This window comes from Crocodylus porosus, unplaced genomic scaffold (assembly GCF_001723895.1).
Source record: "Crocodylus porosus isolate Cpor-Errol unplaced genomic scaffold, CroPor_comp1, whole genome shotgun sequence".
Taxonomy (NCBI): Eukaryota; Metazoa; Chordata; order Crocodylia; family Crocodylidae; genus Crocodylus; species Crocodylus porosus.
Window position 1 is genome coordinate 51,241,383 of NW_017728943.1, and position 27,637 is coordinate 51,269,019.

General features: G+C 39.1%; 1 protein-coding gene across 2 annotated transcripts in view; it reads left to right on the forward strand.

The window, feature by feature from the left end:
• The first annotated feature begins 318 nt into the window (after positions 1 to 318).
• FBXO11 (F-box protein 11) overlaps positions 319 to 27,637 on the forward strand; it is a 48,781-nt gene continuing 21,462 nt past the window's right edge. Inside the window, exons 1-10 of one of the 2 annotated variants that reach the window (XM_019549346.1) lie at positions 319 to 464; positions 576 to 657; positions 8,339 to 8,483; positions 10,045 to 10,174; positions 13,431 to 13,514; positions 13,599 to 13,731; positions 19,461 to 19,567; positions 19,654 to 19,765; positions 24,988 to 25,094; positions 25,188 to 25,325. In XM_019549346.1, coding sequence (XP_019404891.1) covers positions 357 to 464; positions 576 to 657; positions 8,339 to 8,483; positions 10,045 to 10,174; positions 13,431 to 13,514; positions 13,599 to 13,731; positions 19,461 to 19,567; positions 19,654 to 19,765; positions 24,988 to 25,094; positions 25,188 to 25,325 — 1,146 coding nt within the window. In that variant the 5' untranslated portion in view covers positions 319 to 356. The remainder of the gene's footprint in view (positions 465 to 575; positions 658 to 8,338; positions 8,484 to 10,044; positions 10,175 to 13,430; positions 13,515 to 13,598; positions 13,732 to 19,460; positions 19,568 to 19,653; positions 19,766 to 24,987; positions 25,095 to 25,187; positions 25,326 to 27,637) is intronic. The other variant, XM_019549347.1, reaches the window with a different exon arrangement.

Here is a 27,637-nt window from a genome sequence, read left to right on the forward strand (position 1 = left end):
AAACTTAAACCCTAGCATATGGAATAATGTTTGACATTTCTGCCGTTGGTGTTGTATACATACTGAGAGGACAATACATGTATAAAAAAAAAAAATAGGTGAAAATGTAGAATACACAGTGCATACATTAAAAAATTGCTGTTATGTACGTCTAGCACCTGCATTAGTACAGCTTTTATGGGTCTGTGTGCCTCTTGGGTAAGCAAGCTGCTGAAGTGTGATAAATACTTTTGTCCCAGAAAAGTACCAAGTCAAAGCTGTTTGCAGATTTTCCCTTAGGAATCGGTGAAAGCTGTATAATCCTAATTGCTGGGGTTCCTTTTTGTCTTTTAACAGATGATGATGTACCTGCAGATATGGTTGCAGAAGAATCAGGTCCTGGTGCACAAAATAGTCCATACCAACTTCGCAGAAAAACTCTTTTACCTAAAAGAACAGCTTGCCCTACAAAGAGCAGCATGGAGGTAATTATTTTTAAAGTTTTAAATGTATTCTATTTCTGGAATTAAGTGTTTAACTGACACTTTTTACTAGAGGCTTAATGCCTTAACCAGTTCTTTTTTATATGGTTAAAGGGTGCCTCCACGTCAGCAACTGAGAACTTTGGTCATCGAGCTAAACGTGCTAGAGTATCTGGAAAATCCCAGGATTTATCAGGTAATATTTTTTTGGTAAGGGGAATGGTTGGACAAAAATGTTTCGACTGCAGCATTCCAAAGGAAATTCTTTCTATTGATTTAAACGTGAAATAACTTAGGAAGAAAACAAGTTCTTGATCGTTGGACTTAAATTCAAAAGCTTAGGTATGATTTAGCTTTTCAAGTAAAATATAAAGCACTGATTTCTAGATATGGCTGCATTAGAAGATCCTGACACCTGATGGGGTTTTCCAAATGTGTCTTTTTCCACTTTTTCTTACCTTCAGCTGAAGGTAAGTGTTTTTGCTCATATGGGACATGGTCAGGCATTTTATACCTGTTGCCTAAAAATGAAAATTAGACAGAGGTAGGAGAAAAATTGAAAATGCCAAGTGACCTCTTTCTCCTGTTTGCTGATCAGTGAATTCTTTAACTTTTTATTATTATTCTTTTCCTTTTTCATATTTCCTTTTTCAGATCTCAGCATGAGCACAACTCCTACCTTTTTAGATTTATCATTGTATATAGATCTTCATGAAACAGATTTCTTTTGCTTCACGAGGACTTTCCTCTCCTTTTACAACAAGCTTGAGAAAATGAGACATGGATCTGTTCCTTATGCCATATTGTGTGTGTGTGTCTGTCTACATTGGCATAGAGCAGTGTTGGGTAGCGATAAATGAGCTAGCTCATTTACAAGTAGAAGCAGGTTCAGGTAATTTGTCCCATGCAGGGCAACGCGGAAACATGAATATACTGCTTAGACTGGTGTGCCTTTGCAGAAATCTCCCATTTCTCCAAAGCTTGTCTCTCCTTTGCATTCCTATTCACTTATTTTCCCTTTGGCATCTTCTGTCATCCTGACCTTTTGTCTCCTCAAGATCAGCATGTCTGTCTTTTTTTTCCTTCTGTGAAATCAGCACTACTACCTCTTATACTTTCTCATTATTTATCTCCCATTGACTTCTTTTTCCTTTTTGTTCTTATGTTGCATGTAAGTGATTCTTAACCAAGGTCCTGTGAGATCTTTCTAAGGGTACTGCACAATATTTAGTGCTGTTAGGTATGCAACTACCTAAATATGATTTAAAAGATAAACCCAGAGACTTTCAAATAGGAATCCATAGCATCAAAAACATTTTGACTTGTTGTGGTCTTTCTGTGTTCTTTGCTCTATTATTCTCCCATAGTAAAAAAATGCAACCCCCTCTCCCACCCAAAACAAACAAACAAAAAACCTCACAACAACCCAACGACACCTGAGTGACAGCTTAGAGCTGGCATTTTGAGTGGTGTCTTGAGTCTGAGAAGGTGAGAGCTACTGTATTATGTGTAAGAGAGATGTCTTAGCTTGACCATTTTCTCTTCACCTCTTCTATTACCATGTGTTCCTTTCAAGTTATTTCAGACTTTGGTTGTTTCGTATTATAGCTTATCTGTCTCCCCTTCTCAAATCTAAAGGCTGTTGTTTTTTCTTTTGAAACTCACTGCATTTGGTTCTTCTCAGTTTTCCCTTAGGATGGATTTTATCTCCAATGCCATGGCACTTCATCTTCCTTGCTCCAGTATCTTTCTCCTGCTATTTAGAAAATAAAATCCTTGCACCTCAAGTCCTACTCTTAAAGTCGCCAAGAAAATTGCCATGTCATCAAGTGTGATTCTGGCTAGTTTCTTTTGTGAACTGTGAATCAACTCTCCTTGCTTTTGACTGGGAGTGTCTGTCTTTCTCCATCTTTTCTTCAGACTTTTTCCCTTTTGAGATGTTCTTTGTTATACCAGACTTGCTTATACTGCTCTTAGCCATTTCCTTGCTCTATATACTGTTCTATTGTATGTTTACTTTGTTGTACTTTTTTCTATTCTTGATTTCTTTGCTTTGCTTAACACACTATCTGTCACAAATCATCCTCAGGCTTGTTACTAGTTACGCATTTGTTAACTCTGCTGTCACTGTATTGAGCAACTTTGAAGGAATTATTGGGATTATGTAGTCTTCTCCAGCACAGAATTGCCTCTGCCATTACCAACTGTAGAAATTGTGGGAATAGAGGGGGAGTTTCCATAGCAGTGTTCTCAGGGGAAATATACATACTAATTACAAATCTGTCATTCCAAACTGTGATTGCATCTACTTCTATGTTCAATATTTTTTGTGTGTTTCTAATAGTATGTGCGTCTGTTACTTAAGAATAAAATGCAGAATGGCAGGTACAGTGATTTTTTTTTTTGGGAAGACTGGGGGCATGAATGGGAGGTATCCCAAGAATGGTCTGAATGGAAACAGTATGCACGTTACAAATGTATGGCTAGTAGTTAAAGACATCTCATTCCCTTCACACCACATTACATATACAAGTGGTGCAAGTTGTGGTAGTATGCATTACATGAATTTTTAAGTAAAAGGAAATGCAACAAAACATAGCATAGACCAGTTACAGTGTTCGGTTTCCATTTAGTATTAAAATATAAAATAGCGGACGGCTCTACACGTATGTTTAGGTGCACATTAAGGAGACTTATACATGTGTAGAGGCAAGCCTGTGTTAAAACGCATTAACGCTGTGTGCGCAGACTGATGTGGGACTAAAGTTTGTCCCAAGTCAGTCTGTGCACAGAGTGAATGTGCCTTAATGCATCTATGCATGTGTTAATGCATGCTTTAGCTATTTGAGTCTAAATTTGATACTTGCTTTTGCAGGTATCAAATTTAGGCATGAATGGCTTAAAATTGCCATTATTAGGGTGCATTAATGGCATGCACGTGTAGACGCACACCCTTAATGTGCCTTATATCTGGTTAAAGCGCTTTAAATCAGCACAGGTAGACATACTCATATATAACGTCAGTCCACACAAAGTAATTACTACTTTAACATGTGTCTCAATTTTGTCACAGCTATGGAAAATGAATGCATGTTTTCAAAATGTCAACATCTGTCTCTCTCTAAAATATCGTGCCTTGTGTCAGTATTTGACAATTTGAAGTACATTTAATCTAATCTGTAGCTGTCAGTCTGGACAACACTACTTCTAATTTTATAAGGGAAAAAATTATGAACATATGAGAGCCTTGATGGAAAAATACAACATTTGTGTTAACACAAGTGAATGTGCTAATTACCTTTCTGTATTAGAAAGTTAAACATGTAAGAGAATCCAAAAAAAATGCAAAATGGAAAACCCAATCATAAGGAAAATGCAAAATAAAGCATTGAACTAGTATTTAAGTCAAAATCTGTATTTGTGAACCATGCATATAAAATAATTCAGTTTACAAAATGACAGATGTGTAGTACATGTCTTGAGACCTTCAGATGACTTTCTGACTTCTAAATAATTACAGAAGGACTGCATTTCAGTCTGTTCTGAATATTTACATACATGATCTGGAATCCTCTTCTGCTATACACTTCTCATCTTGATCTATTGCTCCTTTTGTCATCTGCCCCCTCCTCCTTAATGCCATCTCTTTAATCATCTAGGCTAAGTGCAGACATTTAAAAAGCCCAAAGCAGAAACTCTCTCAGTATCATGCTTTATTCCTGTGTACTCCGGCACTAATATATGGCACTAACTAAATGGTTTGTACTTTGGGGGGTGGTGGGGACTGTGGCATTGTGTAAGTGGCCTGCACTGGCTGGCCAAGGCCATCAGTCTGGAGGCGCTCCTGCATGCTTCCCAGGTGACTCCTGGAGTGGCCTCTCCCCAGCCCTTGCCTCCCCACCCCCAGCTGTTGGCTGTCAGCAGTAGCTGGAGGGAGAGAGGATGGGGGAATGGAGCTCCCCGGCTGTATGCCTCCCCTCTTCCCCCCCAGCATGCTGAACCTGAAATGAACTTCTTGATCCCCTCTCCCAAAAGGTTTTATTTTACCCCAAATTATGGGCAGTTTTATTAAAAGCTAAGAGTTACATTCACAAAATAGAAAGGATGAAGGAGGGTGAATAGCTCCCTTCCGCATTTTACCCATAACTCCCAGTTACTTGGCATATGGGAGGCTTAGGCTCAGATTCCCTTTGCTTGATTCAGAGCAGTGGTCGTCATCTCAGAGTGCCCCAGTGACTTGAGTAGACAGTATTTTCATGTGGTTCTCCCTTAGGTACTCCTGCTGAAGCTGTTTCACTTTGAATAAACTATTTAAATATTAATTGGAACAGCACCTGGAACCTGATGTTATCTTCCCTAGTGCATGTCCTGACCACTGGAACAGTCATTCTTTGACCCAGAATTAAGCTACTTGCCCAAGTCCAAACTAAGTCTGACCTCATCTATGCTAGAGACTTTTTCCCTGTCTTCCAGAGGAAAATGGGATTCCCTTCAGCAACCAAGATGATGAAATTCATACTCTCAACCAACATACAAGCAGCACTTCTGCTGAGAAGGCTGTAGAATTTTCTTCATCTGTTTATTAGATTTTAAGGTAGCTACAGTACTTCTGTCTCCTCTAGTAGGTTCCATGGAGTCTGATGGCTTGTCTCTTTCCAGTGTACTACCTATTCTCTAGTGAGATATTACTCAGCCAGAACCTACCAGTGGTAAATCAAAACACCAATACAAATCCTCTTCCACCAGAAATAGACTTACTACCCGTTTTTGTCTATAGGTTTCACATAAGTAATAGTTTCCCTTTCTTTGGGGAGATTGGTAGAGTTCCTTCATACTTCAAACTGTTTTGTCAGGCACCCTGATAATACTCTCCTCCTCTCATAATGACACCATTCTCCCAGGAATGTCATTCCAGGAGCAGAAAAGAAGGTTATTCCTGAAACAAACAGTACAGAACTTCTAGTCCTTCTGTAAATCAGGGTGTTGTATTGCCTTCAGCACTTCTCTTAGGGTGCCTACTTCACATGTTTGGTGCTTCTAGATAGAGAACCTTGTTTTTGAGTACACTGTCTACCCTCTTCTCCTTATACTTGCCAAACCTGGAAATGTGGTGTTGAAGCTACTCCGGGCAGCATTCCCTGCTCCTTAAGCATTCCAAACACATCTTAAGAGCTGAAATGAGGGCATCCCTAGAATGGCATCAGCATCTTCTAGGTTGGTGGGAGCATGTGGGTGGTGCATGTTTGAGATGTGTTGCTATCCATGAGTACCCAGGAATACACTTTGAAGTCTTTAAAACCTGTTTGAGGCAGTTACACCTCACAGATCATCTAGTCAAGAGGAGATACCTGAATCTGATGCTTGAAGATCAGTGTGTCAGGTTTTTAACTAGGCTTTCTACAGTAAGGATATCTGGTTTTATATTTGACTCTTGAGAGATGATCCAAAGAAGAATATGGAATATAAACTATTTGGATATATGAATCTAATCTGGCTGACTGCATTCCCATTTCCTTTAAAAAGATTTTCAAAGCATGGTATGTATAGACTTAAAAGAAGGCAGATTTGTTTGGTGCTCTTCAGGGAAGTAATTTTGATTATACCTTGAGGAGACTATTACATTTGATCTTCTGGGGTTCTACATATTTAAAGGATAGGAAAGGTCAGGATCAAAGAGTGGGAGTGGAATCTATACCACTCAACTCTCTGAGCAAGGCAGACTGAAAGACCAGAACCTGTTTTGTGCCATGGCATAATGGAGGAAAACTAGAAGCCTCCAAGAGAAACAGAGTTGGAAGTGAAGTTTGTGATCGCCTTGTCTCAAACATAATCTCAGAACCTCGTTTTAATCCAGTCATTCCCATTAATATGCTGAAGCTGAAGATGAGAGAGAGTTATCAACGGAATGGTCCGCAGCGATCCTAGTCATCTTTCCACTGACCCTCAGATCTTTGGGCCTTGTACCTGATTAAGACACAACTAGAGCTTTCTCTCCCTCCATGAAAAAACGTATATATTCCCCCCCCCCCCGAACCTGTTCTCTGACAAAAATCCATTGCTGACTTAAAAATAAAAAACCTCACCAAAAACCTACTGGTGTAAGATACTGACCAGAAGAAGTGGTCACTTGGAAGAAACACCATTGATAATATCTTCATATTACATGAATAAAGTTCATACACTGGTGTTACAAAAGAAGCATCAGTTTGGCAGGTTAAAGCATACATTAGAGTTTCTACATGACAGTCTGAGCATGGGGTGCAATGATAACCTTTTGGACAAGTGTGAAACTGAAAGAAGCCAAAGAATTGTTGATCAGTGTCTCAGTTCCTCAGAACCACCTCACTTAAACAGTGTAGAGTTAAGTAACACACAGTTCAAGATCAAAACAAGATTCTAAGTGACACACAACTTCATAAAACCGTCTTTGCATTCTTTATACTCAGTTCATCTCTGCTGCTTTCCATTGAAGGTAACTTGACTACTAGCATCTCTTTGCTCAGGAGGATATAAGACATGATGCCAAGCTCTCAATTGTAAATATTTATACCCTACTGTGAAGACTTTGAATATGGCCTGACAATGATGGGGACAGAAAAGAAAAAAGTTCTGTCTTACTATTTAATTTTCCTTCTGGAACTATCCATCTCATAGCCTAGCATGCTGTGGAGGATTGAATTTTATATTGACAGGTTTTTTTCTGGCTATAGTTTGGCTTCTATTTAAAATTCTTTTAAAAAATATTCTCTTGTAAGAACCATTCTAAATTTCTTGACCCTTAATTTTTTTTTTTTTTTTAAGGTTCAACTTGTACCATATGCCGCAGATTAATACTATGTTAACTTACATAGCTATGTTTTAGTTTTGGAAGCTGTTGTTCCGTTCCATTCTTCTTGGGGAGCTGTCCTAGTCAAGCCTTTAGTGGATATATAGACTAAGTATCCCATTGTGAAATCTGTCTGTTGGGGACAGTATGTTTAAGACAGCCAAACAAAACCCCCCACAAAAATGGAAGAGCAATTTTTCAGGTTAAATTGTATATGGAGTTAGAAAGTAGAACTGTGCAAGTTGAATACTGCACTACCTTTCAGTCTTTACTCAACCTTGATGTCATATCTTGCACACTAAATGCATCAAGAGAGATTAAAGTGATCAACATAGATTATTCAACATTTTTCACTTTAAAAGAGAGATTAAAGCAAGAGCACCAAAGGATGGTGGGGGGGGGAGGATAAAGACATATTGTTGGGGCCATTGCTAGTTAAGGATCTCCTGCGCTATACATATCTGTTTTCTGGTATTGGCAGCATAGAGTGAAAGAGGAAGTATGATAACAGTTACTATTGAATGATCCTTTTAAGAAAATTTGTCTTGTGCTTGAAGAAATTTTTTGAGGAGATTGGGACTTCAAGATTGCCATGGACTAAGTATCAATGAGAAACGGGAAATAAATAATAAAGTATTGAAAGATTTACTTTATCATGTACATATTGAGAGACATATATGGCAACTTTTTACCTAAAGCATGCCAATTTTAAAGCAGATTGGTTGCCCCAATTAAAAGGTGGATTTGAAAGAAAACCTTGAAGGAAATCTAAATTTAACCTTAACTATGATTTCACAATTATTTCCTTTTATTTATGCCTCTGGATTTAGATTCAATTTGCTCTTTGAGTACACTAGCAGATTCAGGCTGCAGAAGGTTTAATACCTTTTTTATTGTGTGTTGAATAGATTCTCTCTCTAAATTTGTAGTACTAATCAATGTGCAAAAGCCACTCTTACAACTACAGTATGGAAAGTCATTGATCACTTTCAGTCAGAAACTAGGTACGTTAAATGCATCAGTAATCTTAGGTCCATTAATATTTTAATAGCAGCACCCGCAGAACAGTATCTTCAGGAGAAATTGCCAGATGAAGTGGTTCTGAAGATCTTCTCCTACTTGCTGGAGCAGGATCTTTGTAGAGCAGCTTGTGTGTGTAAACGCTTCAGTGAGCTGGCTAATGATCCAATTTTGTGGTAAGTGAACAGCTATTCCTCATTAGCTTGTATATGCTGAACATAATGCCAAGTATAATAAAAAAATTGAAACGCTGGTTAGAAGTTATAATTAGCTTGAACTAAAACAATTGTTTGTTTTTTTGCTATGCATAGCTTAATATAAACATTATTTATTGCATAAACATCTGTTGCACACACAAAGTGAAACTTTATTTTTGAATATATAATGTAATAATACTTGTTCAATGTACAGTGATTCATTCTTTCAGTATTTCCTGTCCCCCACCCCCTTTTTCTTTTTGAAAAGTTTTTTGTGCATCTTCACTTACAATAGCAAGTACTTTAAAATATCTAAGAAGATTTACTCTGTTACTAAATTAGGAATTTAATGTAAGTTTTATTTGCTTGGATTTCTAAAAGGATATGCTGTCTATTTCTTTTGCTAGGGTTATTGGAAGCCTTTTCGGTATTTTATTTAATGAAAATCAGTATTCTGAATAAGAATGTTGTATGAGGGACTTTTTAGATGATGTAGAATTAGAATGAAATCTGAACGTAAAATCTGGTATGTCAATGTGTGTTTAATCTTAGTGGTTACTTACAACAATAGAAGATGTATTTTCTGATGGAAACATGACCTCTGAATTTTAGTATCCTTATATAACAGGGATCAACACAATCTAACTTTTGAAAAATCTCCTGTATTCTAGCAGTTGAGATAGACCCGACTATTTTATTTGGATTTATCTAGTAATGTGATGTATAATTTACTCTATCAGACTCAACAATGCATTTATCAGCTTTTTAACAGGTACGATATTTGTGTTTAAAAAAAATTCTAAGAAGAGCTCAGTTTCAACTTCCTGAACAGTTTTAACACTTACAGAATTAAACGCTTGAGCAAGGCATTTAATAAAAGGCTTTGCTCTGTCCCTATTCAGAAAAGCATTTATGAACTTAATCAGTTAATGTATGCCACATGTTGCATATATTACAATTAACTAGTTAATCATGCAAAAAATTTAGACTGGCCCCATATGCAAAATAATTGTCTTGCCATAAAAAATGATCATCCAGCTATATTTAAAAAAAAAAAGAAAAAGCCAACCAACTATAAAGTTAGTGCTTAAAAACATGTAACAACTCTATGGCTGGTTTCTATCCAGCTTTCATTTGAAAATGTGGCAGGGGCCAATGTGTTTTAAGAGCACTGCTGAGTTCAGCCCTTAAGTATATACAGAATTCACATTACAAAAACAACAGCCTCATCAGTCTTAATTAGGTATAATGATCAGTATAAATAGTTTAGTTTAATTCAGGAAATTATTCATTCATTTTTATAAAGATATTTTTGGTTTTCAAAGCTTTGAGGAGAACTTTTTTTGAAAGTGTTAAATATTGGACTAACTCTGTGCCCAGTAAAATCTTGAGTTTTTTACCATTTGACTTCCATGGGAGCAGAATTAACTGGACAGTGAATACTTTGGAAATGGTACATTCAAGGTTTGACTTAATTCTGATACACCCAGTTTATAACTTTGCAGCGTTTTAAGCACAATCAATTTGTCTTGTATTTCAGGAAACGACTGTATATGGAAGTATTTGAATATACACGTCCAATGATGCATCCCGAACCTGGCAAATTCTATCAGATTAATCCAGAAGAATATGAACACCCAAACCCCTGGAAAGAAAGCTTTCAGCAACTGGTATGAGTGATACTTTTTAGATCACAAAAAACCTTCATGTTGTTGTTTTAAAGATGACTTGCAAAGGTAAAGTACCAGAGTTTAGTAACAGACCTGGCAAGTAGATTTCCTTGACAACAAGACCATCTGCACGTTACTTGTCTTTCAGGCTTTAAAGGGAATAACAGTATAGGGTTTGGAGGCGTGTTGCCCCTCTTAGCCTGATAGGAATTAAACAGTAGATTGTCCTGTATGGAAAAATGGTTTAAATCTTAATCCAAAGTATCAAAACATAACAATGAATGGACACCATACCTTTTAAAATGTGTGTAAAGGCGTTAGAAAATAATATACAATATCGGGGTTGGTCTATTAATTTATAATTAAGTATAAATTTTAATTTGCAGTAGTAGTCATGTTAGGTAATAGAACTTCTAGACTGTAAGTATAGGAGAGCTAGTGTGTGTTTGTGAAAAGTGGGTGCAAAGCTGAAAAGGGCTAGACATATTTATTTAAATATAATTTTTACCCCACGTCACAAGCACCCACAGAATTAGGAAAAATGGTAAGAGAAGTTTTCATGATCTGGCCACATTTTGATAAAAAGAAATGCTACTCCTCCCCTTTTCTCTATATCACCTTTTTAAATGCCAACACTCTTTAAAGATTAAATGATGTTTGTTTTCAAGGATAGTGACAATCATGTCACATTCAAGAAATATATATGTTAGAAGAAGAACAGCATATTTCTTGTATACCACATAGCTCCAAATAACATGCACCCTGCTTTTGGAAGGCTGAATTTGGTGGAGGAGGAAGGGGAAGAATTTGGGGTGGGGGGGGAAGACATTTTCCACAGCAATGGCCAATTCTATGACCGTAAGGCCTCCTGGAAGCAGTGTTCAGGAAGGGTGGTGTCCTATGAGAGGGTCTGGATGAGGCAGTAGGAACTTCCTTCCTTATTGCAGGAGATCACAAGCCTAGCCTCAAAACCTTTTCAAGGGCAGTAGCAAGACTGTTACTTCTGAACTGTAAATACTTATTTATATAAGTTCCTGTAAATAAAGTGTTATTTCCATTCCTCTAGTCCAGGGGTCAGCAACTCCCTGCATGTATGCCAAGCACGGCACACAAGGCTATTTTGCTCAGCATGCTACTGCCAGCCTGGGCTCTGAGGAGCTGCCAGCCATGAAGCTTGTGCTGCCCCCAGCAGGCAGCTGGGCAGTTGCAAGCCTTGCTGGGAGCAGCCTGGGCTTGATGGTTGGCAGCAGCTACCCAGAGCCTGGCCTGGCTGCAGCCAGGAGGCTGCAGACATCTACTCTGGGATCTGCAATTAGCTCCACGCTGGCAGGTGCACATGCGCCTTGGAGCAGATGGTGGGGGAGGGGTCTGAGGCAGCACAACCCTGGCCTCTGCCCCCCTGCTGGCACAGAGCTGATGACTCCTGAGCCCGATGCAGCTTTTTATAGCCAGCCTGGGCTCTGGACAGGCTCCACAGCCCCGGCATCAGCTCCATGCCAGCGGCGACTGCACATGCACCTCAGGTGGACAGCAGGAGGGCTGCGATGCCTCGGGCCCTATCCCCAGTGTTCGCTCTGAGGTGCACATGCATCCGCTGGTATGGAGCTGATGTTGGAGCCCGGAGCAGCTGTTTGCAGCTCCCAGCTGCAGCCGGCCTAGGCTCTGGTAGCTGCTGCCAATCATGGAGCCCAGGCTGCTTGCAGCAGGGGTTGCAGCTGGGCCCGCCTGACTCCCACCCACTCTGAGCCCAGCCCCACACCAGGATGAGGCTGGCACTGCCCCTTGCCAGGAGCACCACACCTTCTATGGGCTTAACTATGCAGGGTGGGTGGTTGAGCTGATGGGCAGGCTCTGGGCCAGGTCCTCGGCCAGCTGCACTGCAGCCTGCGGCTGCCTTCCTGGGGAAATGCAGGGGCTCTGGTGGATCGGCATTGTTGGATCGGACTTTGTTCAGTGGCCCAGGAGCCCAGCTCCGTGTTTGTCTGCTTTTTGTCTAGTTCTGTGCATCTGTGTGCACACACGTCTGGTTCCGGATGTTTGTGTGCATGTGTCTGTTTTGGGTGTGTTCTGGTTCTGTTTGTGCACGTGGTTCTCTGTGTGTGTCTGGTTCTCTCTCTGCTCTCCTTCTCTCTTTCTTTCTCTCCTTTTTCTCTTATTTGTCTCTTTTTTTAAAATTTTTTTTCCTCTCTCTTTCTCATTGCAACATGCTCAGCAAAAAAGGAATACGAAAAACAAAGACGACACTTACGATTATTAAATATACTAATATGCAGGCCGGGCGGGGAAGCTCGATGCCACTGCCACAAGCCCCGTTTTGCCATGGCACAGTGCCCCTTGCAATAATGGGGATGGTGGCATGGAGTCATGCTCCTCATGGTTGCCAGGTGGACAGGGGGTGTTTCTCCATGGCTGCACAGAGCTCCCAGCAGCAGCACTGAGCTTCCCTGCCTGGTCCCGCTCTGTTCTGCTGTGCTGGGTCTTGCCTGCTGGGTTGTGGAGGCCCCAAGGTGGGGCAGTCAGCTGGGCGGGGATCCTGCAGCAGACGGCTTGCCCTTGTCCTGGCATAAATCTGGGGGGCATGTGTCCCCCCTGGGAATGTGCGCAGCAGCAGGGAGATATTTTTGATATAAGGATGCTCTACTGCAGCAGACAAGGACTTGACATCTAGTGATTGGAAACTGAAGCTAGATTATTTAAAACTAGAAATAAAGTTTTTTTTTTTTTTTTTTTTTTTTTTTTTTTTACAACGAGAATAATTTAACCACTAGAACAATTTACCTAAGGATGTGGTTGGCTCTCAGTCGCTTGGTTTAATATTTTTAATTTAATATTTTTTGTATAACATACGTACAACCTTAACCTGAAGTTATAAGCATGATGTTAAAATTCTGATTTGTGTTTGTAGGCTGTATATGATCAGGGTGCCTTCAATTTTATGAATGTTATTGCTTGCTGGCATTTAACACCAGTAACTTGCTTAACATTAACCCTTTTTCTTGGTCTTCAGTACTGAACCTAGTTACAAAGTCATAACATTTATCCATGTTTAGGAGGAAATGGCAGCCCTGCTGCATAGCGTATCCTCTGCTATTGGAATATTATTTATTAGTAATAAAGCCTATCAAAGTGTTCTAACTGTATCATTATAGCGGCTTACATTTAGAAATATTTATCTGTGCATACAGGCATATTTATTGTTATTTGTTGGGGGGGGGGTTTTGGATTTTTTTTTTCTGAAATATTTTCATTATTTCAGTACAAAGGAGCACATGTAAAGCCTGGCTTTGCTGAACACTTCTACAGTAACCCTGCAAGATACAAAGGAAGAGAGAATATGTTGGTATGTTTCCAAGTAGCTCCACGTGAATATTTGCCATCTTTGTCATGGATATCATTCTCTAAGCTTGTGTCTGTTTTCTTCTAGTATTATGACACCATTGAGGATGCCCTAGGTGGGGTCCAAGAAGCTCATTTTGATGGACTTATCTTTGTTCACTCTGGTATATATACTGATGAATGGATATATATTGAATCTCCAATCACCATGATTGGTGCAGGTATTTAACTTGAAAAACATCTTTTATCTAAAAGTATAATCTTTTGCTTTGCTGCTTTTTAACCATTGCCTTAACTGTTTTTTGTTCTTAAGGGGAAAAAAATAGATAAACTTAGCCATGTAATATCCTTCTGTGACTACAACAGAAATCTTTTGCCCTCTTATGGAACTTGCTTACTTGCAGATGTTTACTGCATCTCTGGAGAAAATTCATCCATTGCTGACCATAATGGATGCAGCCCAAACTGGGCCTTTGTGTAACACTTAAGGGCCTATCACTGTTCTGCCAGCTCTTAAATTCATCTTTATAAAGGAAATTATAGTGATGCAGAGAGATTGTGTTATGAGGTAGGATATTCTTTTCCTGTGATCTGGCTGACAGTGTTGTCCTCTTTATCATGTGTCCCTCTTGGTGCTTCTCTGAGAGACAGAGACTTGGATTTGGATGTTCTAGACTTCTCATGGTTCATCATACCACCATTCCTTCCCTCATCTGAAAAGCGCAGAAGTGCATTCCAGGACTAGTTGGTATATTTAATCTCTTTCATTTTTAACTTTAAAGTATCTCCTCAAGTATTCAGAGACCCTCCAATTGCAATATGAGTTTATTTTTAAAAAATGGTATTTTGAGAACCTTTCTAGTTAGTTTCTTAATTGTTAAAGTAGAAATGGGCACTTCTTTCCCTGATTGGGCAGTTGTCTTCCTTAGAAGCTCTCACAAAACCTGCATGTTAGAAACTAACTTCCATGAGTTAAAGCAAATTCAGCAGTGGCTTCCTTCTCCAGGTAACAAGTTCTGCTGTAAAAATGGAAGCCTCAGACAACAAAATGAAGGAAGACCTTGATCCTAAGAATCTTGGGTTTCAGTAGTCATTAGTTTGCTGTGCCTTCTTATTCTGTGACTACTGAAATGTCTACCTGAATTTCAGTCACATATTTTACCTGCTGCACCGTCTCTCAATCTGTCTAGACACTTCTTGGTTATTTAATAGACCAAGTGATATGCCCTAGAATTCTCTGTCTTAGTACATGAAACTCCTGGAGCTAGCTTTGTGTTGATCTGCTTTTGAGGATAATCAGTATTTGAACAGATTACAAAGTGATATAACCAATTTTCTCTCTCTTGGTGTTTCACTCAAGATTGGCATCAGTGGGCACATCTACATGTACAATTAATGCAAATAAATAAATTCTGGAACTCACTGCTCCTGGGCCTGCTGTTTGAATGTGAGCCACAGCACAATGAGCTGGGCCAGAGCAGCTCTGACAGGCAGAGGGCCTCGGGGGTCATCCGCCAGCCTGGGGCTGTTCCAACCCAGCTCAGCATGCTGCAGAGGGTCTGGCTGAGACACAAGGGTGTTTTGGTGTGGGCCTAGCCAGCAGGCAGCCCCTGCACTATAGCACCTTTCTGCTCCATCTAGCTGTGTCATTGTCTACACATGGGGTGCTGTGGAGTTTATTTCGCCCTAATTGCTGTGCATGTGTAGATGCTGAGATGTTTACTGCAGAGCTAATTAGTCAGCTCCTCAGTAAACTTCACATGTACATGTTGCCCAGTTCATGGCTGTTTAGAAGATTCCCAACCACCGTGTGTTGGACTAGGTGAAAAAATCTCCAGGTGAAATCTTGTTTTTGTGGAAATCTGTTTCAACTAGTCCCTTCTAGCCTTGAGATATGTACATCTATCCTTGGAGACTAGGTTTTAGCTTCTTTCTGGGTGTCCAGGTATGTTAGACTGTCTTGAAATGAATCGGTCCAGATTCCCACTCCTAGGCTCCATCTCCTATTATTCTTTCTGAGGTAACAGGAAAAACTGGTGTTTCTGTTCTAAAAATCTATATCTCAAGTGTCTATTTGTTCTGGATATCAGTGGTTCCTGTCATGCCATATAAGGCCAACTAAAATCAGTTCTTACCCTTTTCTTCCTTTCGAGTTCCAAAATTCAGGGTACCAAAAATTTCAGCTGACTCAGTAAGTTGATGTTTAGGTGTTTGAGTCTCTCCCTTCTGCCAGGTTTCTGGAAGAGCACATAATCTTCCAGAGGATTACAGTTAGGAACCATCATTTCGGTACTATTAGCACTAGGTACACTGTTAAGTATTCTAATTCAAATGAAATCTGTGGGACCAAAAGCTTTTCTTTGATATAAAATGGATTGGGCAGTCTGTCAAATTTTAGAAATGCAAAATGCTTTAAATGAGGTAATTCTTGCAATTTTTGCTTATGGGTTAACTTTGGTTTTTTTTAACTTCCATTGGTTTTCATGGACCCTTATTTTTATTTTGATAGCTCACTTTTAGCAGCTATGTTAAAAATTAAAGATTGGCATTTTGGCACTTAGAAAATCCCCCTAAGATATGGTTTCTACATTACTGATGTTAAGTAAAGCAATCATCATCATTGCAGTTACTTAAAAGCAGGTTTAGATGGCATGCTGCATAATCTGATAACTGTCTGAATGGGTGCCATATCCTCAAGAGTAGTTCAAATCAGTCCAGTTATTTATTCATGATCAATGCATGATGTCAGGTATAAGAAGAATCTCAACGTATTGCAAGCTTTTTCACCTTCTGAATAGACAGTAACACTGCAGAAGGAGAGAGCCTTTTACTCTCGGGGTGGGGCAGGGAATAACAGAAGCAATTTGTGAACTGCCGCCTCTTGGGTTAGTCTTCTGTGCATTTCAGAGCTTTAGAATTTTGTTAGGACATGGTCCTTTTTGGCAAGCCTTTCAGTAGTGGGGTTTTTTATAGTTCTTACTGAAGGCTCTTCAGGACGTAGGAGAGGTTGCATTCGTGTGGTACATGGGAGCACCATAGGTGTGCTGGACTAGCTCTGTGCACATTAGCTCTAGAATCAGAAAAAGGATTTCTGCTTTATCAAGCGATTTAAAATACTGTTAAAGCATTCTCCTTGGCATCCTGGCTCATGTTACATTATAAATCTGGGGGAGTCCACCAGTTCTTTTGTTTGGTTCCAGGGAAAGGTCCAGTTAAAGAAAGAAGGGGAAAAAAAAAAAAAAAAAGCCTTTGTATTCTTATTAGCTTAGACATTATTGCTGTTGCAGCTTATCCAAGCTGTCAAGTGGGAGGCAAGAGACAAGTTCTCCTGACAGAAGTGATGCATCTAGTTCAGTGGGCAGAAATACATCTGGGCTCCCTGAAAGAACTCCATGTTCCAGGCAGCTTCAAAACAATTGGGCAGATTAGCTTTCCAGGACCTAAAATTATGAAAGAAAGTGGGCCTTTCACTGCCTGGTTGTCTTGTTGTTCTTAAATGAGAGGTGTCCTGGGTGTTTTTTTTACTGCATCTGCTGATTTGTCTTAAGTTGGTTTCAGCTTTATACCTTAACCAGGGAACATCTAACCAGGAATTGTCCTCTCACTGAAGCTTGGTAAGAAATCCTTTGGTATTTCTATGGCATACTTTTGAGGCTGCTGTTTTTTATCTGATTCAAAAGATCAGACAAATTTGTGCAGGATGGGCCTATCAGTGCGTATTTAAACATGATCAAGGTGCAGCCTCCAAATTAGGACCTTCTATGACTCTCAGTTATGGAAGCTATAAGGGAAGAGAGCCCGGGGACAGATCAGTCTGGGTATGCATTGCATAGATACTTTCCCCCTTAACCACCACTCTTTGTTACTGAGGTACAAGCAACTGGACTAGGTTGACCTGTGATCTGACCCACTGTGACATTTCTTATGTTAAGAATGCCAGAAGACTGAGGAAATTGCATTTTTCCTAAGTTTTTGAAAATGGAAAAACTAAATCTAGAAACTCTTTCCAATTGATCTCTTTATACAGCCAGCTAGTATATTCCATAAGAGTTCTCCCATTCCAGAAATCCCAGTAGGTCCTTCTCCTGGGCAGCAAAAAAAAAGTCCTGTAGAAGAATTGTGCTGTACATCTGTGGCATAATGAGAAACACCTTCTCCAAGCACTGTTTCCTAAATCTACCTGAACTTTCAATACAATGTTCAAACACCTTGGTTTTTTTACTGCATTTCTTCCTCCCTAGGTCTTGGGACTGTTTTCTTCCTTACGAAGCAAGTGTTTTGGTATTGGTTTCTGGTTCCTTTCTCTTCTACCACAGTCTTTATTTTCTTTATCTTCAGCCCATCGGAAAAACTAATGGGTTTTTCCTCTGTAGGGGCAAAGGTACTGCTACTTGGCTCTTACATGGCTATATCTATGGCTAGGAAAAACAGATTGTGAGTTTATAATACAGTTGTCATGTGACAAAAGAATATTTTATTACGATACAAGCACGTGCCCTCAGAATAAGGTTCGTCCAGTCAGTGGCTAGAACTAAGGGGGTAATGTTAGGGAGATAGGAAGCAGGCTGCTTTTATTTATATTAGGTAGGCAAGGTTCTTTGGGTAGATGTTGATACCTTTTATTAGATCAACTCAATAGTTGGGAGAAAAGTTCTTTGCAAAGTTTCAGGCACAGACACCGTTCTTCAGAAATTGGGAGACTAGAGTAATCGCTGGGCTGTTGGTTGTAGCATGTCGGTCTCAGGTCATGGGCAGACAAGGTTCTTTGGGGTAGATGTGATATCTTTTATTAGACCAATTAAATAGTTGGAAAAAGTTCTTGCAAGCCTTTGGGCACAAACACCCTTCCTTAGGCTTTGGGAGATTCTGCATTGGGAGACTCTTTGTTTATATTAATAGCTCTGTGGTAATGGAAGTGGAGACCTTGCCTCCACAGGATAGGAAAATTGTAGTAAAAAATGTGAAAATAGCGTCACCCTGATTGATAAAGAACTAGTTTGTACTGATTTCACCAGATAACAGAGGAATTAATTAGTAAGAAATATGTTTTTAGGTAAAAATGTGGTTCCTTGTGTGTAGGTCCTTTTTGATGACCTGTAGTGGTGAGGCTAGTACAGGTTTAAGAGTGAAATAATTTTGTGTTAACTAGCACACCCTCTGCTGAGTCTTTAGCAATGCAAAATACTTCTTTCTGGGTTTTACTTTATAAAGAGTAAGGAAGATCCTTGTTCTTCTCACTGGGAGTCCAATGATAAATTACTGAATCTTACATATTAATAATTTCTAAATGGTTTGACATTTTTTTTTAAAACTGCAGTTTAGTTCTACTTTAATAGATTAGTCCATTAAGTGGGTTTCTAAAATATTAATACTACTAAAAATGAGGATGTATCTGCAGAATTCTAAATATATGTTGCAAAATAAGAAAAGATCACTTCTTAGCCTTGTATAATGTATTAATAAGCCTGTATATGTTGTGTTGATGGTGTAATAAATCTGAATTATTTTAGTTGTAAAAACATCTAGAATCCAAAGCAAACTGTACCAGCTAACTGTTTTGCAGCAGTATCAATTTGGCATGAAAATATGTTATAGCTGTTTCATTTTGATTGATAAAGGAGAACTCTTAGTTTTATTCAGTTAATGATTTTTATATTTTCTAACTTTTATTTTTAATATAATCAAGAACAATTTCTTAGTAGCTTAACAAAATTAAACTGGAAGTCAAAAAGCCTAGTCTACATTAGAAAGTGTTTGAAAGTATAGTTGGCCTGGCCTGATGCTAGATGTAATGATGTAGAATATTGCTTTTGCAATATGTTTAAGATCTTCTGCTTTAAGGCTTTTTGTATTCAACTATAGTTGTCCAAACAGTAATTTTCTAATTGCATCAAATTTCTTTTAATTTTACACTGCAAAGTAGTAAGATTTTAAAATTCTTTGTTTACAGCACCTGGAAAAGTAGCAGATAAAGTCATAATAGAAAACACTAGAGATTCCACCTTCGTTTTTATGGAAGGTTCTGAAGATGCTTACGTTGGTTATATGACAATCAGGGTAAGGAGCAGAAGCAGAGCTTTGAACAATTTCAACTTTTATTTTAAATATGGAACATTTATTTTATGTTTTGTATGTTCTTTTAGTTCAATCCTGATGACAAATCTGCTCAGCACCACAATGCACACCACTGTTTAGAAATTACCGTGAACTGCAGCCCAATAATAGATCACTGTATCATTCGAAGTACCTGTACAGGTTAGTGTTCTCTTGAAAAAATCATGAACCTTTTGGGTTTGGACTAATGTAATGCATAGCTTGTACTATATATAAGTAGACACAAAAGTGCTGCTTAAAATTTTGTTTATGGAATACCTGTGCTAAAACTTGCAGCAGTTTCAAGAAAGGTAAACTGCATCAATTCTGGATGGGCTAAGTGTACATGTACTATATTAAGTCTATGGGTACTACATATAGACTACTACAGGCACATTTATTTCAAGGTCACTGTTTTCAGATTTGTTCGTTGCTTCATGTAGAGCAAGGTTTGACAGGAAAGGGGCTGCAGAGGGAAGAAGTTTGCAGGGAGGTAGATAGCAGTTGGGCTTCTTTGCCCAGCTTCCCCTCTCCTTCCTCTTTCCCCCATCTTTTTTTATGCTGTAGCAGTGGAAGGGCAGGAGAAAATTTCTAGGCAAATCTCCAATAATTTAACTTTATACCTGGAAAATTATAACATTTTATACATTTTCCTTATAGAATCTAATCATATATTCAGGGTCATGTTATATTTGAGTAAATATGGTACATATGAATATCTGTATTTAAAGAAAAGATGTGGTCTGGTAAGACAGGTATCAGTATGCTGAGGAGTATCAGGGATGATGTGTACCTAAGCAGCCCGATTCAGGAAAGAAAAGAATTGATCTCAAAAGACTAAAGAAAATGAAAACCAGAAAGGGTGCTTAGCAGTTCACAGAAAAAAGGAAAACCGAGTAATAGAATGACAAAAGACAAAGGGTAATGGGCAGACTGTTGTAATTTGAGATGAGACCTACTAGGAAGTCTGCACATCTTGAAACATCCAGAAACATCCAGTTGTTACATGCAAATAGTTAAAATGGGAACTGCAGAAAATCTTTGAAGATCCAGCTGATCCAGTGGAACAAAACCTGTTAGAAGCAGTTGACCATGGGTGCTGATCCCAACCTGAAAGAAGACAGTCAAATACTACCATGAAGATTTCTAGCTCCCAAGAAATGTAGATGCTCCTTGTTAGGAATTCTGTGCTTAAAAAGTAAAGGATATTTTTCTGCTACTGCTTGTAGAACAGGGTGTATTGTCCTTTTGGTAGTTTGTTTTTCTGGAAGATCTGTTCTCCTGTTGTGAGGGAGGGACCTGTTCAGGTTGAATAGTTGGTCTTAGAAAATTGGTTCCTCTTCTACTCAGATATTGGCTAGACTGAGTAAGTAGGTGAAAAAGGAGGAACACTGGAACATTCATTTAACACAGAATCAAATTGGGTGGGGAATTAGATGTCTAAGGAAAACGAAGAGAAGCAATTTTGAATTGCCCATACAGCAGTGCTAGAGGCCCAAGTAATAGGAGAAGTTAGACTTGCTCACTTATTAGGGTGCATGCAACCTGATTTGTATTACTGAAACTTTGTGGGAAGGTTCACTTGGTTGTAATGTTAAAAACAGTAGTTATAACCAGTTTATAGAGGGTAAGTAAAAAGTGAGGGGGTGCTTGTTTGGACTCTGAGTCATTGGCTACTCTGAAGTCGCAATCTTGAATGCTTATGGATTGCTATTCTTAACAGAAAGCATGGGAGAGGGTGTGAGATGGTGACCTGTAGCAGACACTAACTTGTATTGGAGTAGGATGACTGGTTTCTTAAACACCTATATAAAGTGTAAAGGGGAGGGGGTAGGCTATGTTGCTATGAATAACTAGTAATGAATGACATCTGGCAGCAGGAGACTTGATTCTGCATAACTGAAATATATATTTGCAATCTCTAAAAAGTTTAGTTTTAGAAAGTTTAGTTGGGGAAGAGAATTTAAACAGTAAAATATGAATGATGATTGAGAGCTGTTTAAGAACAACTCACTAGATGTCCAAAAAGCCGTAAATCTTACCATCAGGAAAGCTGACTGTGCTGGTTTAAAAAAGGTTGACTTTAAGAGAAATCAAAGCAGTTATTTAAAAAGTTTAAAGAGGGAGGGAGGTTGATAGCAATGTGCATATAAGAAGTTAGAAATGTGAAGGGAAAACGGTGGTATGAGAATCAAAAGGGTACAAGGAGAAGTCCTATGGCAAAAGGTATCTTAATGGTGATATTGATCCATTGCTGTTCAGGAGTTTAAGAAGAACTGGTCAAGGAGCTCTCTCTGTGGCTTGCAACAAATCTTGGAACCTTGAGACGGCTCCAGAAGACTGGAGGAATGTTAATGTTGTGCCCGTAATTATAAAGGTTAAATATAATGCCTGACTATAGGCCTATCAGTCCTGCTGATTTGATCCTGGACAGAATAATGAAAAGGTCGATATGGGACTAGAATAATTTAGAATTTAGAGACAGTAATACAGTTAAAGCCAATCAGCATGGATATATTGTAAATAGGGTCCGGCATACTAACTTGTTATCATTTTAATGAGATTTCTAGGTTGACTGATAAAGGTAATAGTACTGATTTTAACATAATTGACTCCTGTAAGCCATTTGACTTGGTACCACACTACATCTTGATTAATCAACAGGCACAATAAAAAATAGAAGATGCATTAATTGGAATTGGTTAAAAGACCAGTTTCAAAACGTAATTACAAATAAGCAATTGTTATTGAATAGCTGTGTTTCTAGTACAGTCTTGGAAGAATAGATTTTTGCCCTTATCTGTTCGGCAACACTCTTTTTCCCAATGTCTTGCAGTGAAAAATACAAACTCATAACTAAAAGTTTGCAGCTGCTGGTGATTTCATTATTTAAAAAAAAAAAAAAAAGAGGACAAGCTACCGATTCACTTTGTAATCTGGTACAGACAAACTATATGCATATCCTTATGGTTGCATGTGATTGTATATCTAGGAACAAATATTTTGCCTCTTAAAAGAATGGAGGAATTTCTTGGAAGCACTGTCCCTGAAAAATAAGCCTATACCTGTATATAGGTTTGGGAGTCATGATAAATAATTGGATACAATCCCAGAGAAACATGGTGGCAGAACAACTGATGTGATCCTTAAATGTCAGTGGGGAATGTTGAATAGAAGTAGAATTATAATATCTCTGCATGTGACATTGGTGGATTGTTGTTGGAATGCCTTGTCTAATTTTCATGTCTGCTCTTAAAGTTGTTGAAAATTTGGAGAGTAGTCAGTGAAGACTCATGAGAATGTTAAAAGGATTGGAATATGTTATATTTTGCAGTGTAAATAGTTCAATCCATTTCTCTTATGAAAGAGAAGGTTAAAGGTGTGGTGAGTGTTTCATAATTTTAATACCTACATGAGAATAAAAATTTAACTATAGAGGGCTCAATAGTCTAAAAGCTAAAGTTATAAGAAGAAGTTGGAAGCTAGATAAATTCAGATGAGACTTACATAAAAAGCAAGTTTTTGACTACAGAGGTATTTAATCTTTGTAGCAATTTAACAAGTTTCATAGTGGTTTGTCCATCACTGGAAATTTCTAGTTTGAGATTATATGTTTTAGAAAGGCATCCTTACTTGCTTAAATTACTACTATTGGACTTGAACCAGGAATCATCACAAAAAAGTCTTTTAGCCTTTATTATGTTGGAGGTCAGACTAGACCATTACAATCTTCCCTTTGACCTTAACATTTATAAATGACTTTGTAGACTATTACAATATTATCTCTATTGAGATCCTTCTAAAGGTTGTTTGGAAACTGCAGCTATTACACTGGTTTGCTTGTTTAGCAATGATTCATGCTAGGAGGCCATATTTATTGTTAAGCTGGCCAGATATCACAGCATGAAATGTTTACCGTGTTGAAGTTCATGTGAATTTCACCAGTGACTTTAAAGAGCTCCAGGTAATACCTCTGAATTCAACCAAGAAAGAGGAGTATTGATGTTTGAACCCTACCTGGTTTTAACCATGGCTCTGTTACTCTTCTGGATGGGTACCATGACAGTAGAGATCTGTTGAGGCAGATACGAGCTGGGAGGGGATTTATAGAAGGGACTTTTTGGTAACAGTCCCTTTGCTTTTGAACCTGCTCTTCCTTTCCTTTTTCCCTTTAGCTAATGCTAAAGTTGCTTGATCTGGCTGCAGAAGATAATGCAGCAAGATCTGTTTGCTATAGGCTTCTGGAAATGCTGGCTTATGAAAGGTGGTTATGTCTGTCCCCACTTTAATTTTTATGATCTCAAGAGTGTATAGAGTTCTGTTGTTGTGTGTGTTCAATTCAAAATGTGCCTGATGTGAAAAACATAGATATACCCGTGGTTGGTCGGTTGGTTGGTTTAAATAAACACTAAAGAATTATTATTCTATTCTAGCAGTGGCATGTTGTTGGGTATCTTGGGGTGTTGCATGCCTCATACATTTCTGTACACATGTTCAAGTGACCAGGGAGAATTTTCCTGGATTCATTCTTCTGGTAGAAAAGCTTACTTGGAGATGCCTGAACAGACATTAGAATGCTGAGCCCCTGAAGAGCAGAGAGCTTGTAGTGCTGATGTTGTACAAGGAGAGGGCCTCTTTTTCCACACATCTTAGTATGCTCTGCAGGCTCCCTCAGTCTGCTTGGAAATGGATGGCAGCAGTGCACAGGGCATCTGTGATTTGCTGCCCCAGACTGCTCAGTCAACTTGTCTTCCTCTAGCACAAATTGGGGATTGTTAAGGGCACAGGTTCTGCTCTGTGCTTGGTTTGGAGTAGTGAAGTCCTGTCTGAGTGACACTGTCTCTCGGGAGAAGCAGGGATTTTGGGGAGGGGAAGCAGAGCATCCTGGGATAATGGATTTTGCTGTGGCTTCTCTCAGAAGGGTAAGTTGTTCAGACATTTGCTCTCCTAGGAGAAACGCTTCCAGGTGTGACTTTCCTGGCTGTTCCAAGGTATGGGTTTTGGGTTGTTTTTTTTTTCCTTGGGGTGGGGGGGGAGGGTAGGGTAGGATTTGTTTGGTCTTTGTGTTGTTTTTTCCTTGAAGCAGCTATTTTTGCTCTGGAAGAAAAATCCTGAACATCTGTATACTTGTGCTTTCTCCTGGAAGAGAAGCAGCTCTTCCAGGGAGAATAAAATATCTGTATGTGGCCTGATCATTCTCAGTCTCCATTTCCACATGTACAAAACAGAGATCGGAATAGTTTCCTGTCTGTGCTTTTTAGTGCTTTAATTGAGAGCATCATATAAGTGCCATTTTTAAAAATGCCAATACAAAATGTAACTTCCTTTGGGAGCAGTGCCAAACTGTTTATAAACGCTACTGTAACTGTATGCTTTTCTTCCAGTTGGCTCTGCCGTATGTGTTAGTGGCCAAGGAGCTTGCCCTACTATCAAACACTGTAACATCAGCGACTGTGAAAATGTTGGACTTTATATTACAGATCATGCACAGGTATTCTTTCTGTCAGTGTTTTCCTAGCTTTTATGGATTTTATTATTGTTGGTTGCTGGGTTTTTACTTGTTCTTTCCCTTTCCTCCCAACAGGGCATATATGAAGATAATGAGATCTCCAATAATGCATTAGCAGGGATTTGGGTTAAAAACCACGGAAATCCAATTATCAGACGGAATCACATTCACCATGGAAGAGATGTTGGTGTTTTCACATTTGACCATGGCATGGTAATGTATAACATCTTTTGGGGAGAGATTAATGTATGTGTTCTGTGGCTATAGCTTTAAAACTTCAGTGCACATGTTTACTGAAGAGAAGCTGCGGGGTTTGGGCCATTTTTTGTGGGATTTTAAAAAACTTTTATGAACTAGTATTTTAAAACCCTAATGTTGCATTTCTTTTCTTTTCCTTTTTGTCGCCCCAAGTGAATTCCTGTAGTTGCGTTTAGAATTCAAAACGATGAAATAACACTTTTGTAATAAATTGAAGCAATGTTCAAGTGTACATTTACACATTTGAATTTTTTTTAACAAAATCATAAACTAAAGTTTGGTTATTCTGCAATTTGATAAAAGTATCTGCAAGTTGGAAGTATACTAAAATGTTGTGTGAAAACTATTTAACGTTCCATCTCTATAAGATGATTTACTAAACCTTTTTTAAATATCGTGCATTTTCTGATTCTTTTCTTTACTGGCTATGAAGTCTATTGCTTACCACAGAACTCTGCTTATAAATTGAAGCTATTTTTTTTAATCGTGTCCCTCCCTAGTCATAAAATTAAAAAAAAAAACCCCAAAAACGTGAACTGAATATAAGCTCATACAGTAATATTGTTTTAAATCTGCATTGATCCTGAGATAACTGGAGTGTAAACTTTCGTTACTCTTCTTAATGGCTTATTAGCTTTGAAATAAGAAATGGCTTTACATATCTACATGACTTGATGTTGCTGATCATTTGAGCAGAAATATACTGCTAGTATACTTGTTACCCCTTCCTGAACCTTATACCGCAACCAATTCCTGCTTGTCTGCTAAAGCCCCAGCTGCCCTCTTCCAACTGCCAAAATGAGAATCCTTTCTTCTTCAGTTATGTATATGTATCCAGATGCAGCACATTGGAAAACAAAAAAAAATCTAATGAGAATCTGAGGTGTGAATTTAATCAGATTAGTGCATTGATTTGATAATGAATTAATTTGTATATTTAAAAAAAAAATTGCATTTAAAAAAAAAAAATCTAGTAACAATTTCCTGGCTGTTTCACCAAGGTAATATAAGTCAGTTTTTTTAATATTGAATTTTAAGTCTCTTTTGCTGTGGAGTATGCAGAAAATCATAGATTTTATAGCCACCCCATAGGACTTTCCTTCTTTTAAAGATGCTTTATAGATCAGCACAATGATCCTGTCCTTAGCTGTGCAGTTTTTGGGAAGCCCCATGTTAATCAGCTTCCCTCTGAAACCTTGAGCCTAAGAATGATTAACATTGGAAGACAGGTTTTGTAGTTGGGGAGATGATGTATATAATTATCCATAGGAAGGCCAAGGTGGAGATGGAACTGGGACTGGCGGCCCGGATCAAGGACAACAAGAAGTCCTTTTTTAAATGCATAGGGGGCAAAAAGAAGGTACTGGCTAATGTGGGGCCCCTGCAGGACACGCTAGGAAATGTGGTTGTCACACCAGACGACAAAGCTAACTTATTTAACAGTTTCTTTGCCTCCATTTTCCTGAGCAGGGACTGAGTCACTCCCCCGCTGGAACCTCTGTAGTCCCTAGGGGAGGCGCACCCAGACCTAGGGTCAGTGAGGATCTAGTCGGGGAACTTCCGGAGGGACTGGATGTATTTAAATCAGCTGGTCCTGACGATCTCCACCCCAGAGTGCTAAGGGAATTAGCTGCAGTCATTGCGTGACCCCTGGCATGGCATTACGAGCACTCGTGGTGCTCTGGTGTGGTGCCAGAGAACTGGAGGAGGGCCAATGTGGTTCCTATTTTCAAAAAAGGGAGGAAGGAGGACCTGGGAAACTATAGGCCAGTTAGTCTTACCTCAATCCTGGGTAAGCTTTTTGAGAGAATTATCATAGCACATGTCCATGAGGGGCCAGCAGGAGAGGTTATGCTTAGGGGCAACCAACACAGGTTCATTAGAGGCAGGTCCTTTCAGACCGACCTGATGGCCTTCTACGACCAGGTCACCAAATCCTTAGATGCAGGGGTAGCAGTGGACGTAGTCTTCCTGGACTTTCGCAAGGCCTTCGACACTGTCTCTCACCCCGTTCTCATTAAGAAACTGGGGGACTGTGGTGTCGACACCTACACAATCAAATGGGTCACTAACTGGCTGGAGGGCCGCACCCAGGGAGTGGTGGTGGATGGGTCATTTTCTACTTGGAGGGGTGTGGGCAGGCGGGTCCCCCAGGGCTCGGTCCTCAGGCCTGCGCTGTTCAACATCTTCATCAGTGACTTGGACGAGGGGGTAAAAAGCACCCTGTTCAAATTTGCTGATGACCCTAAGATGTGGGGGGAAGTGGG